General features: G+C 33.8%; 2 protein-coding genes across 4 annotated transcripts; one reads left to right on the top strand and one right to left on the bottom strand.

Moving 5' to 3' along the window:
• Positions 1-282: 282 nt before the first annotated feature.
• Positions 283-14,594, top strand: LOC130898020 (uncharacterized). 2 transcript variants are annotated; one of them, XM_057807045.1, is made up of 4 exons: positions 283-562; positions 13,196-13,520; positions 13,763-14,037; positions 14,305-14,594. In XM_057807045.1, exons 1-4 carry the CDS (start codon positions 306-308, stop codon positions 14,591-14,593), a joined length of 1,146 nt encoding a protein of 381 aa, XP_057663028.1. In that variant the 5' UTR covers positions 283-305; the 3' UTR covers position 14,594. The 2 variants fall into 2 exon arrangements, 1 of the variants encoding a protein (XP_057663028.1); XR_009059818.1 differs by lacking the exon at positions 283-562 and adding an exon at positions 12,403-12,853.
• LOC130898021 (carbohydrate sulfotransferase 11-like) lies at positions 735-11,242 on the bottom strand. Of its 2 annotated transcripts, none has more exons than XM_057807046.1 (6): positions 10,934-11,242; positions 8,465-8,721; positions 1,822-2,078; positions 1,509-1,752; positions 1,024-1,346; positions 735-960 (listed from the first exon to the last, which is right to left on the bottom strand). In XM_057807046.1, exons 2-6 carry the CDS (start codon positions 8,633-8,635, stop codon positions 825-827), a joined length of 1,131 nt encoding a protein of 376 aa, XP_057663029.1. In that variant the 5' UTR covers positions 8,636-8,721; positions 10,934-11,242; the 3' UTR covers positions 735-824. The 2 variants fall into 2 exon arrangements, with proteins under 2 accessions (XP_057663029.1, XP_057663030.1); XM_057807047.1 differs by having other exon boundaries at positions 9,972-11,242.
• Positions 14,595-15,248: the final 654 nt, after the last annotated feature.

Consider the following 15,248-nt stretch of genomic DNA (forward strand, 5'->3'; position numbering starts at 1 on the left):
TAGGGCATGTACCACTACCATAAAAGCACTTTTGTATTAAGAGTTGTCTATATTTACATCGTTATAAATTAGCTGATTATAAATTCCACACGAATAATCGGATATTTATACGAAAACAATAATTAATACATTAATATATACGTTTTTATTATAAATAAAAAAATAGATTTCGATTTAACTATACCGATAAGTAACTAAAAAGTACAATAGAAATAGACCAAACTAGAAGAAGATTCCAGCTTCAAGTTATTATTTTAGGTTAAGGAATATCAAATAGTATATATTATTTGTTTTTAATTTGCGAAATGGAAGTCGATATAGATATAGATGATATAAATTTTGGTGATAAAATTAAGGAATTTTTAGAACACAAGTTAAACGAAATAAAGAATATTAATCTTTCGAGAGAAGAGAAAATTAAAGAAAGAAAACAGTATTTAAAGGAAATACTACAAGTAAATGGAAATTCTGAGAAAATACCATGTTTAATTACTGTGAATTGGAAAAAATATTTTAATAATAAATTTGTGATATGTTATAGTGTTTACGGAAACGATAAAACGTGAGTAAATGTGTATTTTTTATATAATTTTCTGTAATTTAATATTTAGAAATTTAAATTTTTTGCTCTTCGTTTTCGTTCTGAATCAATCAAAGACTAGTTTTTATCCATCTTTATTTTGGTGTAGTTGTCTATACGAGGTTTGGAGGAAAAGATTTCACGAAATAAAAAATTAAAATTCAATAACTTTATTCTAAAAAAGACAACACAACCTATCAATTAATTATCACAATTTCGTTAAATTGATGCAGTTTCAAATACTTCAGTATACTTTAGGTAAATCGTTTTGCTCAAAGTCCTTCATACTAATAGCAGCCAACAAAGACGAGGGATCTTTATCCGTTGTACCATATTCCAAATAACCATTTAACGAGTAATTGAATAGCTCAAAATCATATCTAAAATTCGAATTGAATTAAGTCAACCACTATTTTAATTATAAAATAATTATTATATAATACCTGTAGATGTGGTACAGTTGGAATATTTGCGATCTCGTTAGTTGCGAATAATATTTTTGAATTTGATTTTCAGTAGAACCTCTTCCGGGATTCTTCCATTCGGGTTGTATGATATTTTCGAGCTTCGCCAATTTGATCAAATACATTTGGTCTTCTTGTAACGTTTCTGTATGTGCGATTATTTGAAAATCGAACATACACGGGGTGCAAAATTCCACTATCGGTGTCCAGTGCATATCTAATTCTTCTTTATTCTTTACACTATCTATAAGGTATTCGACGAATTCCTCAAAAGTCGGTTCTTTTTGAGTAGGAATTGGATTCTGCGAAAGAAATTTTACATGTGTTTTGAATGAAAAAAATGTGAATCAATTAATCACAGTGCTCAATACGGGGTTAAATAGAGAAATACATTATTTTTTCTCGAACGCTTAGAGCTAGTTTAGTTTTACAATACTATATATTGAATTTAAATATTTACTTACTTTTTTATATCGATATTTCTTGATGATCTCATTGCCTAATTTTTTATGATATGTATTGGGAAGTGCATATTGTATTTTGTCGCGATAAGCTGATAAAAGTCGTTCTAAAGGGTGTCGAGCTATTAAAAATGATATGTAAGTGTTGAAAGCTTTCCTAAGTTCTTGTAGAGACGGTCGGGGGTATTTTTGTCTAGCTAACGTCATAGGCACTATCTTTGTTTTTTTTAAAAATTTCGGACTATAACTGAAAATAAATAAATAAATAAAATATAGGCATTAAAACCCATAGAGATTTTATTTTTTTAACACTCACCCAGCCAATATATTAAAATTGTACATCCAAGAAGTGCTGGCTGCTTTGAAAATATTGCACCAGATTAAACGATGTTTATTGTCGATTAGGAATTCCCATGGGTTGGGCTTGTGCAAAGAATCGTTCCCCGGTCGGTCTAAATTCAATAATTTACACATATTTTTCATGTGTTCTCTTCGTCTTTCCATTCGTTTTGATATGATTGATATGTTTCGGTTTAAATATGCTTCCACGGTTGGTTTTTCGATTTCAACAAACTGGAACATAAAACTATATCAATATAAATAAATTTTTCATCGAAACAATTAACAAAACTGCTGCAGCGCATTTATTAGCAAAAAAAATAAAGATATACAGCGGTTTGAAGTGATTTAACGTTTCTGGTTGATCTTAGTCCAAATCTTCTAAGCCCAGCAGTTGTTTAAAACCATTTGGGGAGAGTTATTAAACGTTTTTGGTGGATTTTGGTCCAAATCTTCTAAGCCCAAGATTAACAGTTGTTTAAATGCATTTGGGGAGAGTTATTAAACGTTTTTGGTGGATCTTGGTCCAAATCTTCTAAGCCCAAGACCAGGAGTTGTTTAAATGCATTTGGGGAGAGTTATTAAACGTTTTTGGTGGATTTTGGTCCAAATCTTCTAAGCCCAAGATTAACAGTTGTTTAAACGCATTTGGGGAGAGTTATTAAACGTTTTTGGTGGATTTTGGTCCAAATCTTCTAAGCCCAAGATTAACAGTTGTTTAAACGCATTTGGGGAGAGTTATTAAACGTTTTTGGTCGATCTTAGTCCAAATCTTCTAATCCCAAGACCAGCAGTTGTTTAAATGCATTTGGGGAGAGTTATTAAACGTTTTTGGTGGATCTTGGTCCAAATCTTCTAAGCCAAAGACCAGGAGTTGTTTAAATGCATTTGGGGAGAGTTATTAAACGTTTTTGGTGGATTTTGGTCCAAATCTTCTAAGCCCAAGATTAACAGTTGTTTAAACGCATTTGGGGAGAGTTATTAAACGTTTTTGGTTGATCTTAGTCCAAATCTTCTAATCCCAAGACCAGCAGTTGTTTAAATGAATTTGGGGAGAGTTATTAAACGTTTTTGGTGGATCTTGGTCCAAATCTTCTAATCCCAAGACCAGCAGTTGTTTAAATGCATTTGGGGAGAGTTATTAAACGTTTTTGGTGGATCTTGGTCCAAATCTTCTAAGCCCAAGACCAGGAGTTGTTTAAATGCATTTGGGGAGAGTTATTAAACGTTTTTGGTGGATTTTGGTCCAAATCTTCTAAGCCCAAGATTAACAGTTGTTTAAATGCATTTGGGGAGAGTTATTAAACGTTTTTGGTGGATCTTGGTCCAAATCTTCTAAGCCCAAGATTAACCGTTGTTTAAATGCATTTGGGGAGAGTTATTAAACGTTTTTGGTGGATCTTGGTCCAAATCTTCTAAGCCCAAGACCAGGAGTTGTTTAAATGCATTTGGGGAGAGTTATTAAACGTTTTTGGTGGATCTTGGTCCAAATCTTCTAAGCCCAAGACCAGGAGTTGTTTAAATGCATTTGGGGAGAGTTATTAAACGTTTTTGGTGGATTTTGGTCCAAATCTTCTAAGCCCAAGATTAACAGTTGTTTAAATGCATTTGGGGAGAGTTATTAAACGTTTTTGGTGGATCTTGGTCCAAATCTTCTAAGCCCAAGATTAACCGTTGTTTAAATGCATTTGGGGAGAGTTATTAAACGTTTTTGGTGGATCTTGGTCCAAATCTTCTAAGCCCAAGACCAGGAGTTGTTTAAATGCATTTGGGGAGAGTTATTAAACGTTTTTGGTGGATTTTGGTCCAAATCTTCTAAGCCCAAGATTAACAGTTGTTTAAACGCATTTGGGGAGAGTTATTAAACGTTTTTGGTTGATCTTAGTCCAAATCTTCTAATCCCAAGACCAGCAGTTGTTTAAATGAATTTGGGGAGAGTTATTAAACGTTTTTGGTTGATCTTAGTCCAAATCTTCTAATCCCAAGACCAGCAGTTGTTTAAATGAATTTGGGGAGAGTTATTAAACGTTTTTGGTGGATCTTGGTCCAAATCTTCTAAGCCCAAGATTAACAGTTGTTTAAATGCATTTGGGGAGAGTTATTAAACGTTTTTGGTGGATCTTGGTCCAAATCTTCTAAGCCCAAGATTAACCGTTGTTTAAATGCATTTGGGGAGAGTTATTAAACGTTTTTGGTGGATCTTGGTCCAAATCTTCTAAGCCCAAGACCAGGAGTTGTTTAAATGCATTTGGGGAGAGTTATTAAACGTTTTTGGTGGATTTTGGTCCAAATCTTCTAAGCCCAAGATTAACAGTTGTTTAAACGCATTTGGGGAGAGTTATTAAACGTTTTTGGTTGATCTTAGTCCAAATCTTCTAATCCCAAGACCAGCAGTTGTTTAAATGAATTTGGGGAGAGTTATTAAACGTTTTTGGTTGATCTTAGTCCAAATCTTCTAATCCCAAGACCAGCAGTTGTTTAAATGAATTTGGGGAGAGTTATTAAACGTTTTTGGTGGATCTTGGTCCAAATCTTCTAATCCCAAGACCAGCAGTTGTTTAAATGCATTTGGGGAGAGTTATTAAACGTTTTTGGTGGATCTTGGTCCAAATCTTCTAAGCCCAAGACCAGGAGTTGTTTAAATGCATTTGGGGAGAGTTATTAAACGTTTTTGGTGGATTTTGGTCCAAATCTTCTAAGCCCAAGATTAACAGTTGTTTAAATGCATTTGGGGAGAGTTATTAAACGTTTTTAGTGGATCTTGGTCCAAATCTTCTAAGCCCAAGATTAACCGTTGTTTAAATGCATTTGGGGAGAGTTATTAAACGTTTTTGGTGGATCTTAGTCCAAATCTTCTAATCCCAAGACCAGCAGTTGTTTAAATGCATTTGGGGAGAGTTATTAAACGTTTTTGGTTGATCTTAGTCCAAATCTTCTAAGCCCAAGACCAGGAGTTGTTTAAATGCATTTGGGGAGAGTTATTAAACGTTTTTAGTGGATCTTGGTCCAAATCTTCTAAGCCCAAGATTAACCGTTGTTTAAATGCATTTGGGGAGAGTTATTAAACGTTTTTGGTGGATCTTAGTCCAAATCTTCTAATCCCAAGACCAGCAGTTGTTTAAATGCATTTGGGGAGAGTTATTAAACGTTTTTGGTTGATCTTAGTCCAAATCTTCTAAGCCCAAGACCAGGAGTTGTTTAAATGCATTTGGGGAGAGTTATTAAACGTTTTTGGTGGATCTTGGTCCAAATCTTCTAGGCCCAAGACCAGGAGTTGTTTAAATGCATTTGGGGAGAGTTATTAAACGTTTTTGGTGGATTTTGGTCCAAATCTTCTAAGCCCAAGATTAACAGTTGTTTAAATGCATTTGGGGAGAGTTATTAAACGTTTTTAGTGGATCTTGGTCCAAATCTTCTAAGCCCAAGATTAACCGTTGTTTAAATGCATTTGGGGAGAGTTATTAAACGTTTTTGGTGGATCTTAGTCCAAATCTTCTAATCCCAAGACCAGCAGTTGTTTAAATGCATTTGGGGAGAGTTATTAAACGTTTTTGGTGGATCTTGGTCCAAATCTTCTAAGCCCAAGACCAGGAGTTGTTTAAATGCATTTGGGGAGAGTTATTAAACGTTTTTGGTGGATTTTGGTCCAAATCTTCTAAGCCCAAGATTAACAGTTGTTTAAATGCATTTGGGGAGAGTTATTAAACGTTTTTGGTGGATCTTGGTCCAAATCTTCTAAGCCCAAGATTAACCGTTGTTTAAATGCATTTGGGGAGAGTTATTAAACGTTTTTGGTGGATCTTGGTCCAAATCTTCTAAGCCCAAGACCAGGAGTTGTTTAAATGCATTTGGGGAGAGTTATTAAACGTTTTTGGTGGATTTTGGTCCAAATCTTCTAAGCCCAAGATTAACAGTTGTTTAAACGCATTTGGGGAGAGTTATTAAACGTTTTTGGTGGATCTTGGTCCAAATCTTCTAAGCCCAAGATTAACCGTTGTTTAAATGCATTTGGGGAGAGTTATTAAACGTTTTTGGTGGATCTTGGTCCAAATCTTCTAAGCCCAAGACCAGGAGTTGTTTAAATGCATTTGGGGAGAGTTATTAAACGTTTTTGGTGGATTTTGGTCCAAATCTTCTAAGCCCAAGATTAACAGTTGTTTAAACGCATTTGGGGAGAGTTATTAAACGTTTTTGGTTGATCTTAGTCCAAATCTTCTAATCCCAAGACCAGCAGTTGTTTAAATGAATTTGGGGAGAGTTATTAAACGTTTTTGGTTGATCTTAGTCCAAATCTTCTAAGCCCAAGATTAACCGTTGTTTAAATGCATTTGGGGAGAGTTATTAAACGTTTTTGGTGGATCTTGGTCCAAATCTTCTAAGCCCAAGATTAACCGTTGTTTAAATGCATTTGGGGAGAGTTATTAAACGTTTTTGGTGGATCTTGGTCCAAATCTTCTAAGCCCAAGACCAGGAGTTGTTTAAATGCATTTGGGGAGAGTTATTAAACGTTTTTGGTGGATCTTGGTCCAAATCTTCTAAGCCCAAGACCAGGAGTTGTTTAAATGCATTTGGGGAGAGTTATTAAACGTTTTTGGTGGATTTTGGTCCAAATCTTCTAAGCCCAAGATTAACAGTTGTTTAAATGCATTTGGGGAGAGTTATTAAACGTTTTTGGTGGATCTTGGTCCAAATCTTCTAAGCCCAAGATTAACCGTTGTTTAAATGCATTTGGGGAGAGTTATTAAACGTTTTTGGTGGATCTTGGTCCAAATCTTCTAAGCCCAAGACCAGGAGTTGTTTAAATGCATTTGGGGAGAGTTATTAAACGTTTTTGGTGGATTTTGGTCCAAATCTTCTAAGCCCAAGATTAACAGTTGTTTAAACGCATTTGGGGAGAGTTATTAAACGTTTTTGGTTGATCTTAGTCCAAATCTTCTAATCCCAAGACCAGCAGTTGTTTAAATGAATTTGGGGAGAGTTATTAAACGTTTTTGGTTGATCTTAGTCCAAATCTTCTAATCCCAAGACCAGCAGTTGTTTAAATGAATTTGGGGAGAGTTATTAAACGTTTTTGGTGGATCTTGGTCCAAATCTTCTAATCCCAAGACCAGCAGTTGTTTAAATGCATTTGGGGAGAGTTATTAAACGTTTTTGGTGGATCTTGGTCCAAATCTTCTAAGCCCAAGACCAGGAGTTGTTTAAATGCATTTGGGGAGAGTTATTAAACGTTTTTGGTGGATTTTGGTCCAAATCTTCTAAGCCCAAGATTAACAGTTGTTTAAATGCATTTGGGGAGAGTTATTAAACGTTTTTAGTGGATCTTGGTCCAAATCTTCTAAGCCCAAGATTAACCGTTGTTTAAATGCATTTGGGGAGAGTTATTAAACGTTTTTGGTGGATCTTAGTCCAAATCTTCTAATCCCAAGACCAGCAGTTGTTTAAATGCATTTGGGGAGAGTTATTAAACGTTTTTGGTTGATCTTAGTCCAAATCTTCTAATCCCAAGACCAGCAGTTGTTTAAACGCATTTGGGGAGAGTTATTAAACGTTTTTGGTCGATCTTAGTTCAAATCTTCTAATCCCAAGACCAGCAGTTGTTTAAACGCATTTGGGGAGAGTTATTAAACGTTTTTGGTCGATCTTAGTCCAAATCTTCTAATCCCAAGACCAGCAGTTGTTTAAATGCATTTGGGGAGAGTTATTAAACGTTTTTGGTGGATTTTGGTCCAAATCTTCTAAGCCCAAGATTAACAGTTGTTTAAACGCATTAGATCAGGGATAAGCGAATGTAAATCGGTAAATTCGGCACGTTCGGTAACCGAGAAATCAAAGCAGAAAATGACAAAGTGTGAAATGAAGATACCGAAAGAAATAGTGATAACGAAGATTATTTAAAAGAAGGGAGGATACTTTTAGACTCGAATCGAACGTAAAAAATGGTATAAAAAAACATTTGAGATGTTTCGGACACATAATAGAAAGTTACAGTGATGTAGAAAAAGTTGAATAAACGGCCGAATCAGAAGGAAATTGTATAGAGAAACAGGAAATAAATGATAGTAAAAGAAGTAAATTCCTTCGATTGATGTTATTTTAAATAATTGGATCTCGTTGGGTTACGTAAAGTTGAAATATTTTTCCATGTATACATAAACTCGGCCCCCAGTTTCGTTTTTTTCTTGTTAAATAGTTTATAAATAGAATTTCTCGGGACATTGTGTTGTAATATAGTTAATTTTAGAATTTTTAAATAGACCAGACTAATTAACGATTCACTTCAACACAAGATACGAGGTCTGGTTATTAAATAACGAGACTGCAGCTGAAGACGCCATCGCCGTCCATTCCGACTGTAACATTTTCCCAAGACCCGGCTGCCCGATAAACAACATCCTCTACGTCCGTTTCTTCGATTTCTTCTACCAAAAAGTCTGCAAAACTCCCTGGTCCATCGGCATCCACCCGGCACCTTTCCTGGCGTCTATAATAGTCATTTTACGACATTTGAAAGCTCAAGGCTTCGTCAATGAGTTTGATAATTAAAAAATCACGTTTGTATCAACCCGCAATTCTACCCGGAACAAATATACAGAGTGAATCATTTAAATTTCGATACTAACCTGGTGTCGTACGTATGTCGAATGACGTGGTACCGGTCGCGAATATCGATCGGTAGCTACCATTAGTACCAATAAAACCGGTACGATACAAATGGCGGTAAAAAAAACGACGCATCTTCTAATTACTCTCCATCCATTCGCCCGAGGTTTTCTTCTTTTTTTCAGTCTCATCGTTTCGGTCAACTTTTGTATACCAAACAATCGTCGCGGTCGACGTGTTCGGTTATTATAGATGGCGGATCGAGCATCACAGTTAACTGGAAAATTAATAGATAAAAGGATTATTTTTATATTTTAAGTCGAAAATAAAAACGAATCCTATATCAGATTAGATAACGTCAAGGTCAACATCGCGATAGTTCATTTTGGAATATAATCTGAAAGATTTTTGCTTAAATAATAAAAATAGGTGAAAAATCGTCTCGAAAATCAATTTTTTCTTTCAAAATATCCCATAGAAATGATAACAGTTTCTAATAGTCGCTGTAGACGACGCGCCAGTACGGGGGAGTATCCAAAAGTAACCGGAATAGGGTGGAGCTTTCGTAGTACCGATTTTTGTCGCTAGGATGATGCCTAGGGGAAAAACTCGAGTGTATCGATTTAAAAATGACAAAACCTCGTTCTGGACGTCCATCGAATGTCCGAATCGATCAGTGGAATATCTTGGAGCTCGGTTCGGCCAACAGGTGACCGGTTCTTCCACCATTTAAACGCATCTGCACACTCGGCCGTCACTGTTAGCCAGTTTTTGGCGCCCCACGCACCTTACTCGCCTGACCTGGCTCCGCAGTTCGTTAATAGATCTGCTGTGTATTCGAATGTACAAAAGATGGCCGCTAAACCGTCGAAAATGAGCCTCTATCGGTAATGGTTTCGATGTCTTTTGAGAACCCTTCGCTAAACCGTCGAAAATGAACCTTTTGAGAACCCTTTGATGTCGTTAGTCCGTGTTAGTGTAGGGGATTTCAGGACTGTTCCGCGACGTATAATCAAACTTTGCGGATATACCTCGTATATATAATTACGTTTGTAAACGTTTTCTTTTACTTAATCGATTATAAATGCGCGTCTACTATCGATTATTCATTTTTGAAAATACTTTAAGTTGTTTTTAATATCGTTTAAAACTTTCAATATACGAGGGTCGTCCTATAAATACCTAGTTCGGTGTAGATATGACGGTAGTTGGTTGAAAAATTAATTTATTAGAAAGTAAATAACGTTTTAACACGTTTTTTTGGTATAAAAAAGAAAAAAAAACTATTAACGGCGAGTATTTTGCAAGCAAAAACGGCCGCGTGCACCCTATTCGCCAGATTTAACCCTCTCGGATTATTTTTTGTTGAAAATACATTTTTTTTTTCACAAAATTTTTGTGTTTTCTTTGTTTCTATTATTTTCTATACAATAAAGATAATTCAACAACAAAAAAATAATCGTGTAATTCGATATTATTTATATAGTTACATTGTAGATTATTTTTTTATAAATATAAAACACTTACCCACGGAATAATTCCATAATTAGCAACGTATTATCAACAATATTAAAAATAATTTCGTCGAATTTGTGTTTATGGTGATTAGTCAAATGGCAATGAGAAACTGTCGGTTTTTTTTCCTGTAATTTCCCATGTAGTTGTTTAAAATTATCTCTTGTACGAGGTGACCGCGATAACTAGCACCGAAAATACGATATTCAGACCAAATCGACCGTTAATCATAAAACAATATCTATCCCTATCTATGTACCCCGGCTTTTGTTGGTTTTTTATAACCACGAGTCGTACAGAACAAAATAGGTTTGTATAGATCGAACGCCCTCTATTTTTTTATTTCGGTTCACAGTTTTGGTATTTCCTCTAACAATTTCGAAAAATAATCGTTAAAATATTTGGAAAAATGTAAAATCGAAGTCAAATTCATCCCACAACATCCCAATTCCAAATACTCTTTGAGGAACGCTGGGGATCGTTGTCCCCAAACCTTCACGGATCTAACGACTGTTCTTTTTTTGTCCTGGCACAAACACGCCTCTTTGGGTTCGTGTGCCAGGCAGGACATGGACCGGATCGTCCGTTTGATCACACGTGCATCTTTCGAATCCTTTTTGCGAAGGTCCCGAATGACCCAGGTCTTGCCTACGTCTCCAGTGCAACCTCAAACGTTCAAATTGACGTCCTGGAAGAGGTTTCTCGATCCAGAAAGACCCCCAATCTCCCTTATCTTCGTCGCTTGTCATTTTTCTATCACCAAAACATATTTTTTCGTCAAGATTTTCAACTGATAGTTCCTTGACTATTTACTGTTGTAAAAACCGCGTTTTTGGATCTTTCGAGGACTAAACTACAATCATAAACGCCTAGGAAATATAAACGCACCCTCGTATGTTTATTGGAACGTTTTATGATATGGGTGCAAACTTTTGATCGTCGCGGATATTCGATTGAACGAAACGGTCACTTACCATATTGAAAAAACGATTTGATTTCGATAAAAAAATTTTTTCAATAAGTATCACTAATTTTCCCGGCGCAAAAATTAACGTAAACTATTAAACTGCGCATTGTATATATAATGGATGAAGCTACGCGTATGTATATTCGAAATATGATATGAAGAACCACCGGGAAATGTTTGTTCTCAGAAGGGTTTCTTGTGTTGACTGCAGTGCAACGCTTGGAAATCAGGTCGATTTCGATGACGGAATTATATTGGAGATTCTGCGCTTCGCCGCGTAGTACGGGGGATTAGTATGCGTTTCGAGAGATGAATGAATCGACGCCAGACAGATTGACGACGCTTCATTTTCGTACGAATTAAGGGGATTCGTACAAGAATTCGTTCAAACTTATTATACGTTCGAATATTATGATCCAGTAGGACAACCTGTACAATATAAAGATTAATTTATCAATCGATTTTTCAACGAAAAGACTTTGTTTGACTCGATAAAATTTTTTTGGATAACCTCGTATATGATATTATCGGAAAATTGTTAATTTCGAACGGAAATAAAGATGTTTTGATCGATTTACCGGAAGTGAAAATATATTTATTATACATTGTCATTAATTCCACCACCTCAAGCTTTAATATTATGAAAAGTATTTGTTTCAAATATTTGTTCATATTTATATGAAAAAAATTACACTTGGCAACTACGCGTAATCATCTTTAGTTGGTATTATACGTTTAAGGTCATCGGCATCCGCGGAAATTATAACCTAATTATATTTAATAATGAATCATATATATGTTTAAATTTGAAAGATATAGTAAATTTTAATAATGGTTACCAAGTAAATAAATAAAGTTTTAAGGCATTAATACGAGTTATGGCTTTTTTGTGTAAAAATTGAACAAAAGAATATTTTAAATTCAGCCATATTTACAATATATTAAATAGCGACGGTCATAAATTGTACGTCAAGAATTATAAATGTTGCCAAATAGTCTTGAGTGAAGGTAGAAAAACGAAGTTTGTGATACGTATTTATTTCCAATGGTGTTTACTACTTACTATATATTTTCTTTAGATTCTTTACCTGTTCGTTATGATTTAGATGAAAATACAATTTTTTTTATTTAATAAACAATTCGATTGTGACTCGAGTTCACGCCAATTCTATACTTTTAATGCGATTGTTTTACAATTTTGAAAATGCCTGAATTTTTAAATTCTAATGCCTTTTCGGAAAGCTACTTCGTCATTCGATACATCTATACATCGATTACAGTCATAATATAAATAAAAATAATTTATATTTCTGCCTCAAATTTCCTCTAACAGTAAAAAAGAAATAATGTTTTAGTAGTACATCAGGTAATTTTGCAGAAAAATCAGATTTATTTCACTATTTTTAGTATGAAAAATATTTTTTTTTTTTTTCATTAAAATTGGTTCTATACTGACAATCACAATTATGTATTTTGCAAGTCCTACACCCTAAATTAAATAGAGAAATCCTTAATTGTTTTACTCACATAATATCGTAATTTGTAAAAAAATTCTGTTTTCTATATGGCATATAGCGGCAACGTTGCGCTCTTTTCCAGCTGATTATATTTCGTGACCGTAGTTGTCTATGAAACTGAACATTAGCGTATCGTTCTAACGATGAACGTTAAAAAGCGTGTTTGTTTTCATATTTCGTAATCTCCAATTTCCACTAGTCTAAATTTATAAATAAAATGTGAAAATATTAATCTTTGATTATCTCAACTAAATAATATATTCTGAAGTCATTAAAATGTGTGAGTTGAAAGTTTACCAAGCATAAATGGGAAACATACAATGTGATACAAGTGATTAAATATTTACGTGTCTTCATTTCCTGATAAGAAATAAACATCAAGAATTTTAATTTCTTATTAATTACTCACTGTAAGTAAAAGTTCATTCTACATATAAATTTTTTAAATTGATAGGTTATTCATCACGTGTTATTTCGATTTTTCTCCAAGCATTTAGTGTGCCACAATTCGCCCTGGGAAGTTTTCGATATATTCCATCAATATTATTATTTTGCTCTATTTATTTTTTATAATAATATATAAAATTTTTTTGAGGTCAAGTCGCCCCTAATTAACTTTTCAGTACAGCAAATTTGGTTGTCTACCTCGCAGGCGAAAGTTCCTCGAGTCATATTTGGGTTTCTCTGAAACGTCTTTGCTTTATTACGGCCCTTATACCTTGTTAACTTCGGAAATGGTTTTATTTTTGTAGATCATTAGGGAAATTTGAATTGTTTTTAAATACATCGCTAACATCGAATTACAAATATTTGTTTTACTCGAAACGCGGTGTTTCATGTAAGAATGAAATAAAATGCGAAAAGATAACTGACGATTTGGAAAAAATAAATTTCGTATTATCATCATCATCATCATCGGAAACATACCTCGTTGTTGTAATCGATGATATTAATTTTTTGGATAACCTCGTATATGATATTATCGGAAAATTGTTAATTTCCAACGGAAATAAAGATGTTTTGATCGATTTACCGGAAGTGAAAATATCGCCTGAGGATTATACGTCCAATGAAGTGGTAAGTACTTAAAATGATTTTGTTGAAAAAAATTCCACTTGAACTCAAGGTCGAAGGTCAAATTTTTATTTTTCTATTTTTTTTTCGTACTTATCTATGGAAATCCGAATAATAATAGATTCACAGAAAAACAATAAAGTAAACCGGCAACGTTGTCGCGCGATGCCGGTATACAATCAGCTGTTTTATAAAAAGATTTTTAATACAATTGCGAAATATTAATCGACATTACAATTTTTTAGAGTGATGTGTCATTAACAACCGGCAAATTGGATAATATTTTAGCAGTACTGTGTACAACAGAAAAAATAGAATTGATGTTATTTTTTCCGGAAAATTGGAACGTCAATTTAGACAGTACTTTCGAAATCCATTGTTCGTTGACGAAACTACAATTACGTTGTAATTGTAAATCGTATTTCGCGGCTAATCGTTTATCGCAAGCTTTCGATAATACAATTTTAGAATTACATTCGATTCGAACAGTCGAAGAAATGTCCGCCGTCGTTCATTTCATGTTAGTATCATTTTATATTCGTATCAATTTTCAAATCTACGCGAACCAAATATCCGAAAAACTGATACACACTTGGCAACGTCGTAATCGTTTCACCAGTAGCTCGATGGGATTCGCTCCCCATTCGTGTTTCCGCGGTCAAATACAAATACAAAAATCTTTTTGTATGCCAGTGTTTATTTTTATTTCGCGTTGATTGGTTCGCATAAAGTTGAAAAAAAAATATTTATTTACATTCCCGTACGTGAAAAGATTAATTTGTTTTAGTTCGAATGATGGTATGCTGTCATTTTTACATCACGTTCATAAACAGATACCAGGTTTAACGATAATTCCGATGATATTTTATCGACATTATAAAATAAGGGATTGTAATGTTGAACGTAGATCGGAAATTTTGCGACGTTTCCAAAAAAGCGTAAACCGTGAAATAGAACTCCTAGAATCTCTTGGGGGTAATTCAAAAAGTGCAGCTAAATACAGATCGAAACTTATAAATACGGAAAAAGAAACTGATATTTTATATTTAAAATTGTGTCAAATAAATAATTATTAAACGTTGTCTTTAATTTCACCACCTCGAGCTTTAATATTATGAAAAGTATTTGTTTCAAATATTTGTTGATATTTATATGAAAAAAATTACACTTGGCAACTACGCGTAATCATCTTTAGTTGGTATTATACGTTTAGGTCATCGACATCCGCGGGAATTATAACCTAAATATATTTAATAATGAATCATATATATGTTTAAATTTGAAAGATGTAGTAAATTTTAATAATGTTACCAAGTAAATAAATAAAGTTTTAAGGCATTAATACGAGTTATGATGTAAAAATTGAACAAAAGAATATTTTAAAGTCAGCCATATTTACGACAATATATTAAATAGCGACGGTCATAAATTGTACGACAAGAATTATAAATGTTGCCAAATAGTCTTGAGTAAAGGTAGAAAAACGAAATTTATGATACGTGTTTATTTCCGATCGTGTTCACTACTTTTATTCTATACTTTTAATGCGATTGTTTTACAATTTTGAAAATGCCCGAATTTTTAAATTCTAATGCCTTTTCGTAAAGCTACTTTGATCGATTACAGTCATAATATAAATAAAAATAATTTATATTTCTGCCTCAAATTTCTTCTAGCAGTAAAAAAGAAATAAATGTTTTAGTAGTACATCCGGTAATTTTGCAGAAAAAT

The sequence above is a fragment of the Diorhabda carinulata genome, chromosome 9 (genome assembly GCF_026250575.1).
Source record: "Diorhabda carinulata isolate Delta chromosome 9, icDioCari1.1, whole genome shotgun sequence".
Taxonomy (NCBI): Eukaryota; Metazoa; Arthropoda; class Insecta; order Coleoptera; family Chrysomelidae; genus Diorhabda; species Diorhabda carinulata.

Bases quoted from the DNA above. Each gene is read 5' to 3' on its own strand.
- LOC130898020 (XM_057807045.1), top strand. From the start codon at position 306: ATGGAAGTCGATATAGATATAGATGATATAAATTTTGGTGATAAAATT. The intron at 563-13,195 runs GTGAGTAAATGT...TTATTTTTGTAG, and splicing joins GTTTACGGAAACGATAAAAC to ATCATTAGGGAAATTTGAAT. The intron at 14,038-14,304 runs GTTAGTATCATT...AATTTGTTTTAG, and splicing joins TCCGCCGTCGTTCATTTCAT to TTCGAATGATGGTATGCTGT.
- LOC130898021 (XM_057807046.1), bottom strand. From the start codon at position 8,635: ATGAGACTGAAAAAAAGAAGAAAACCTCGGGCGAATGGATGGAGAGTA. The intron at 2,079-8,464 runs GTTAGTATCGAA...TTTATGTTCCAG, and splicing joins CGACATACGTACGACACCAG to TTTGTTGAAATCGAAAAACC. The intron at 961-1,023 runs GTATTATATAAT...TTCGAATTTTAG, and splicing joins CAACTGTACCACATCTACAG to ATATGATTTTGAGCTATTCA.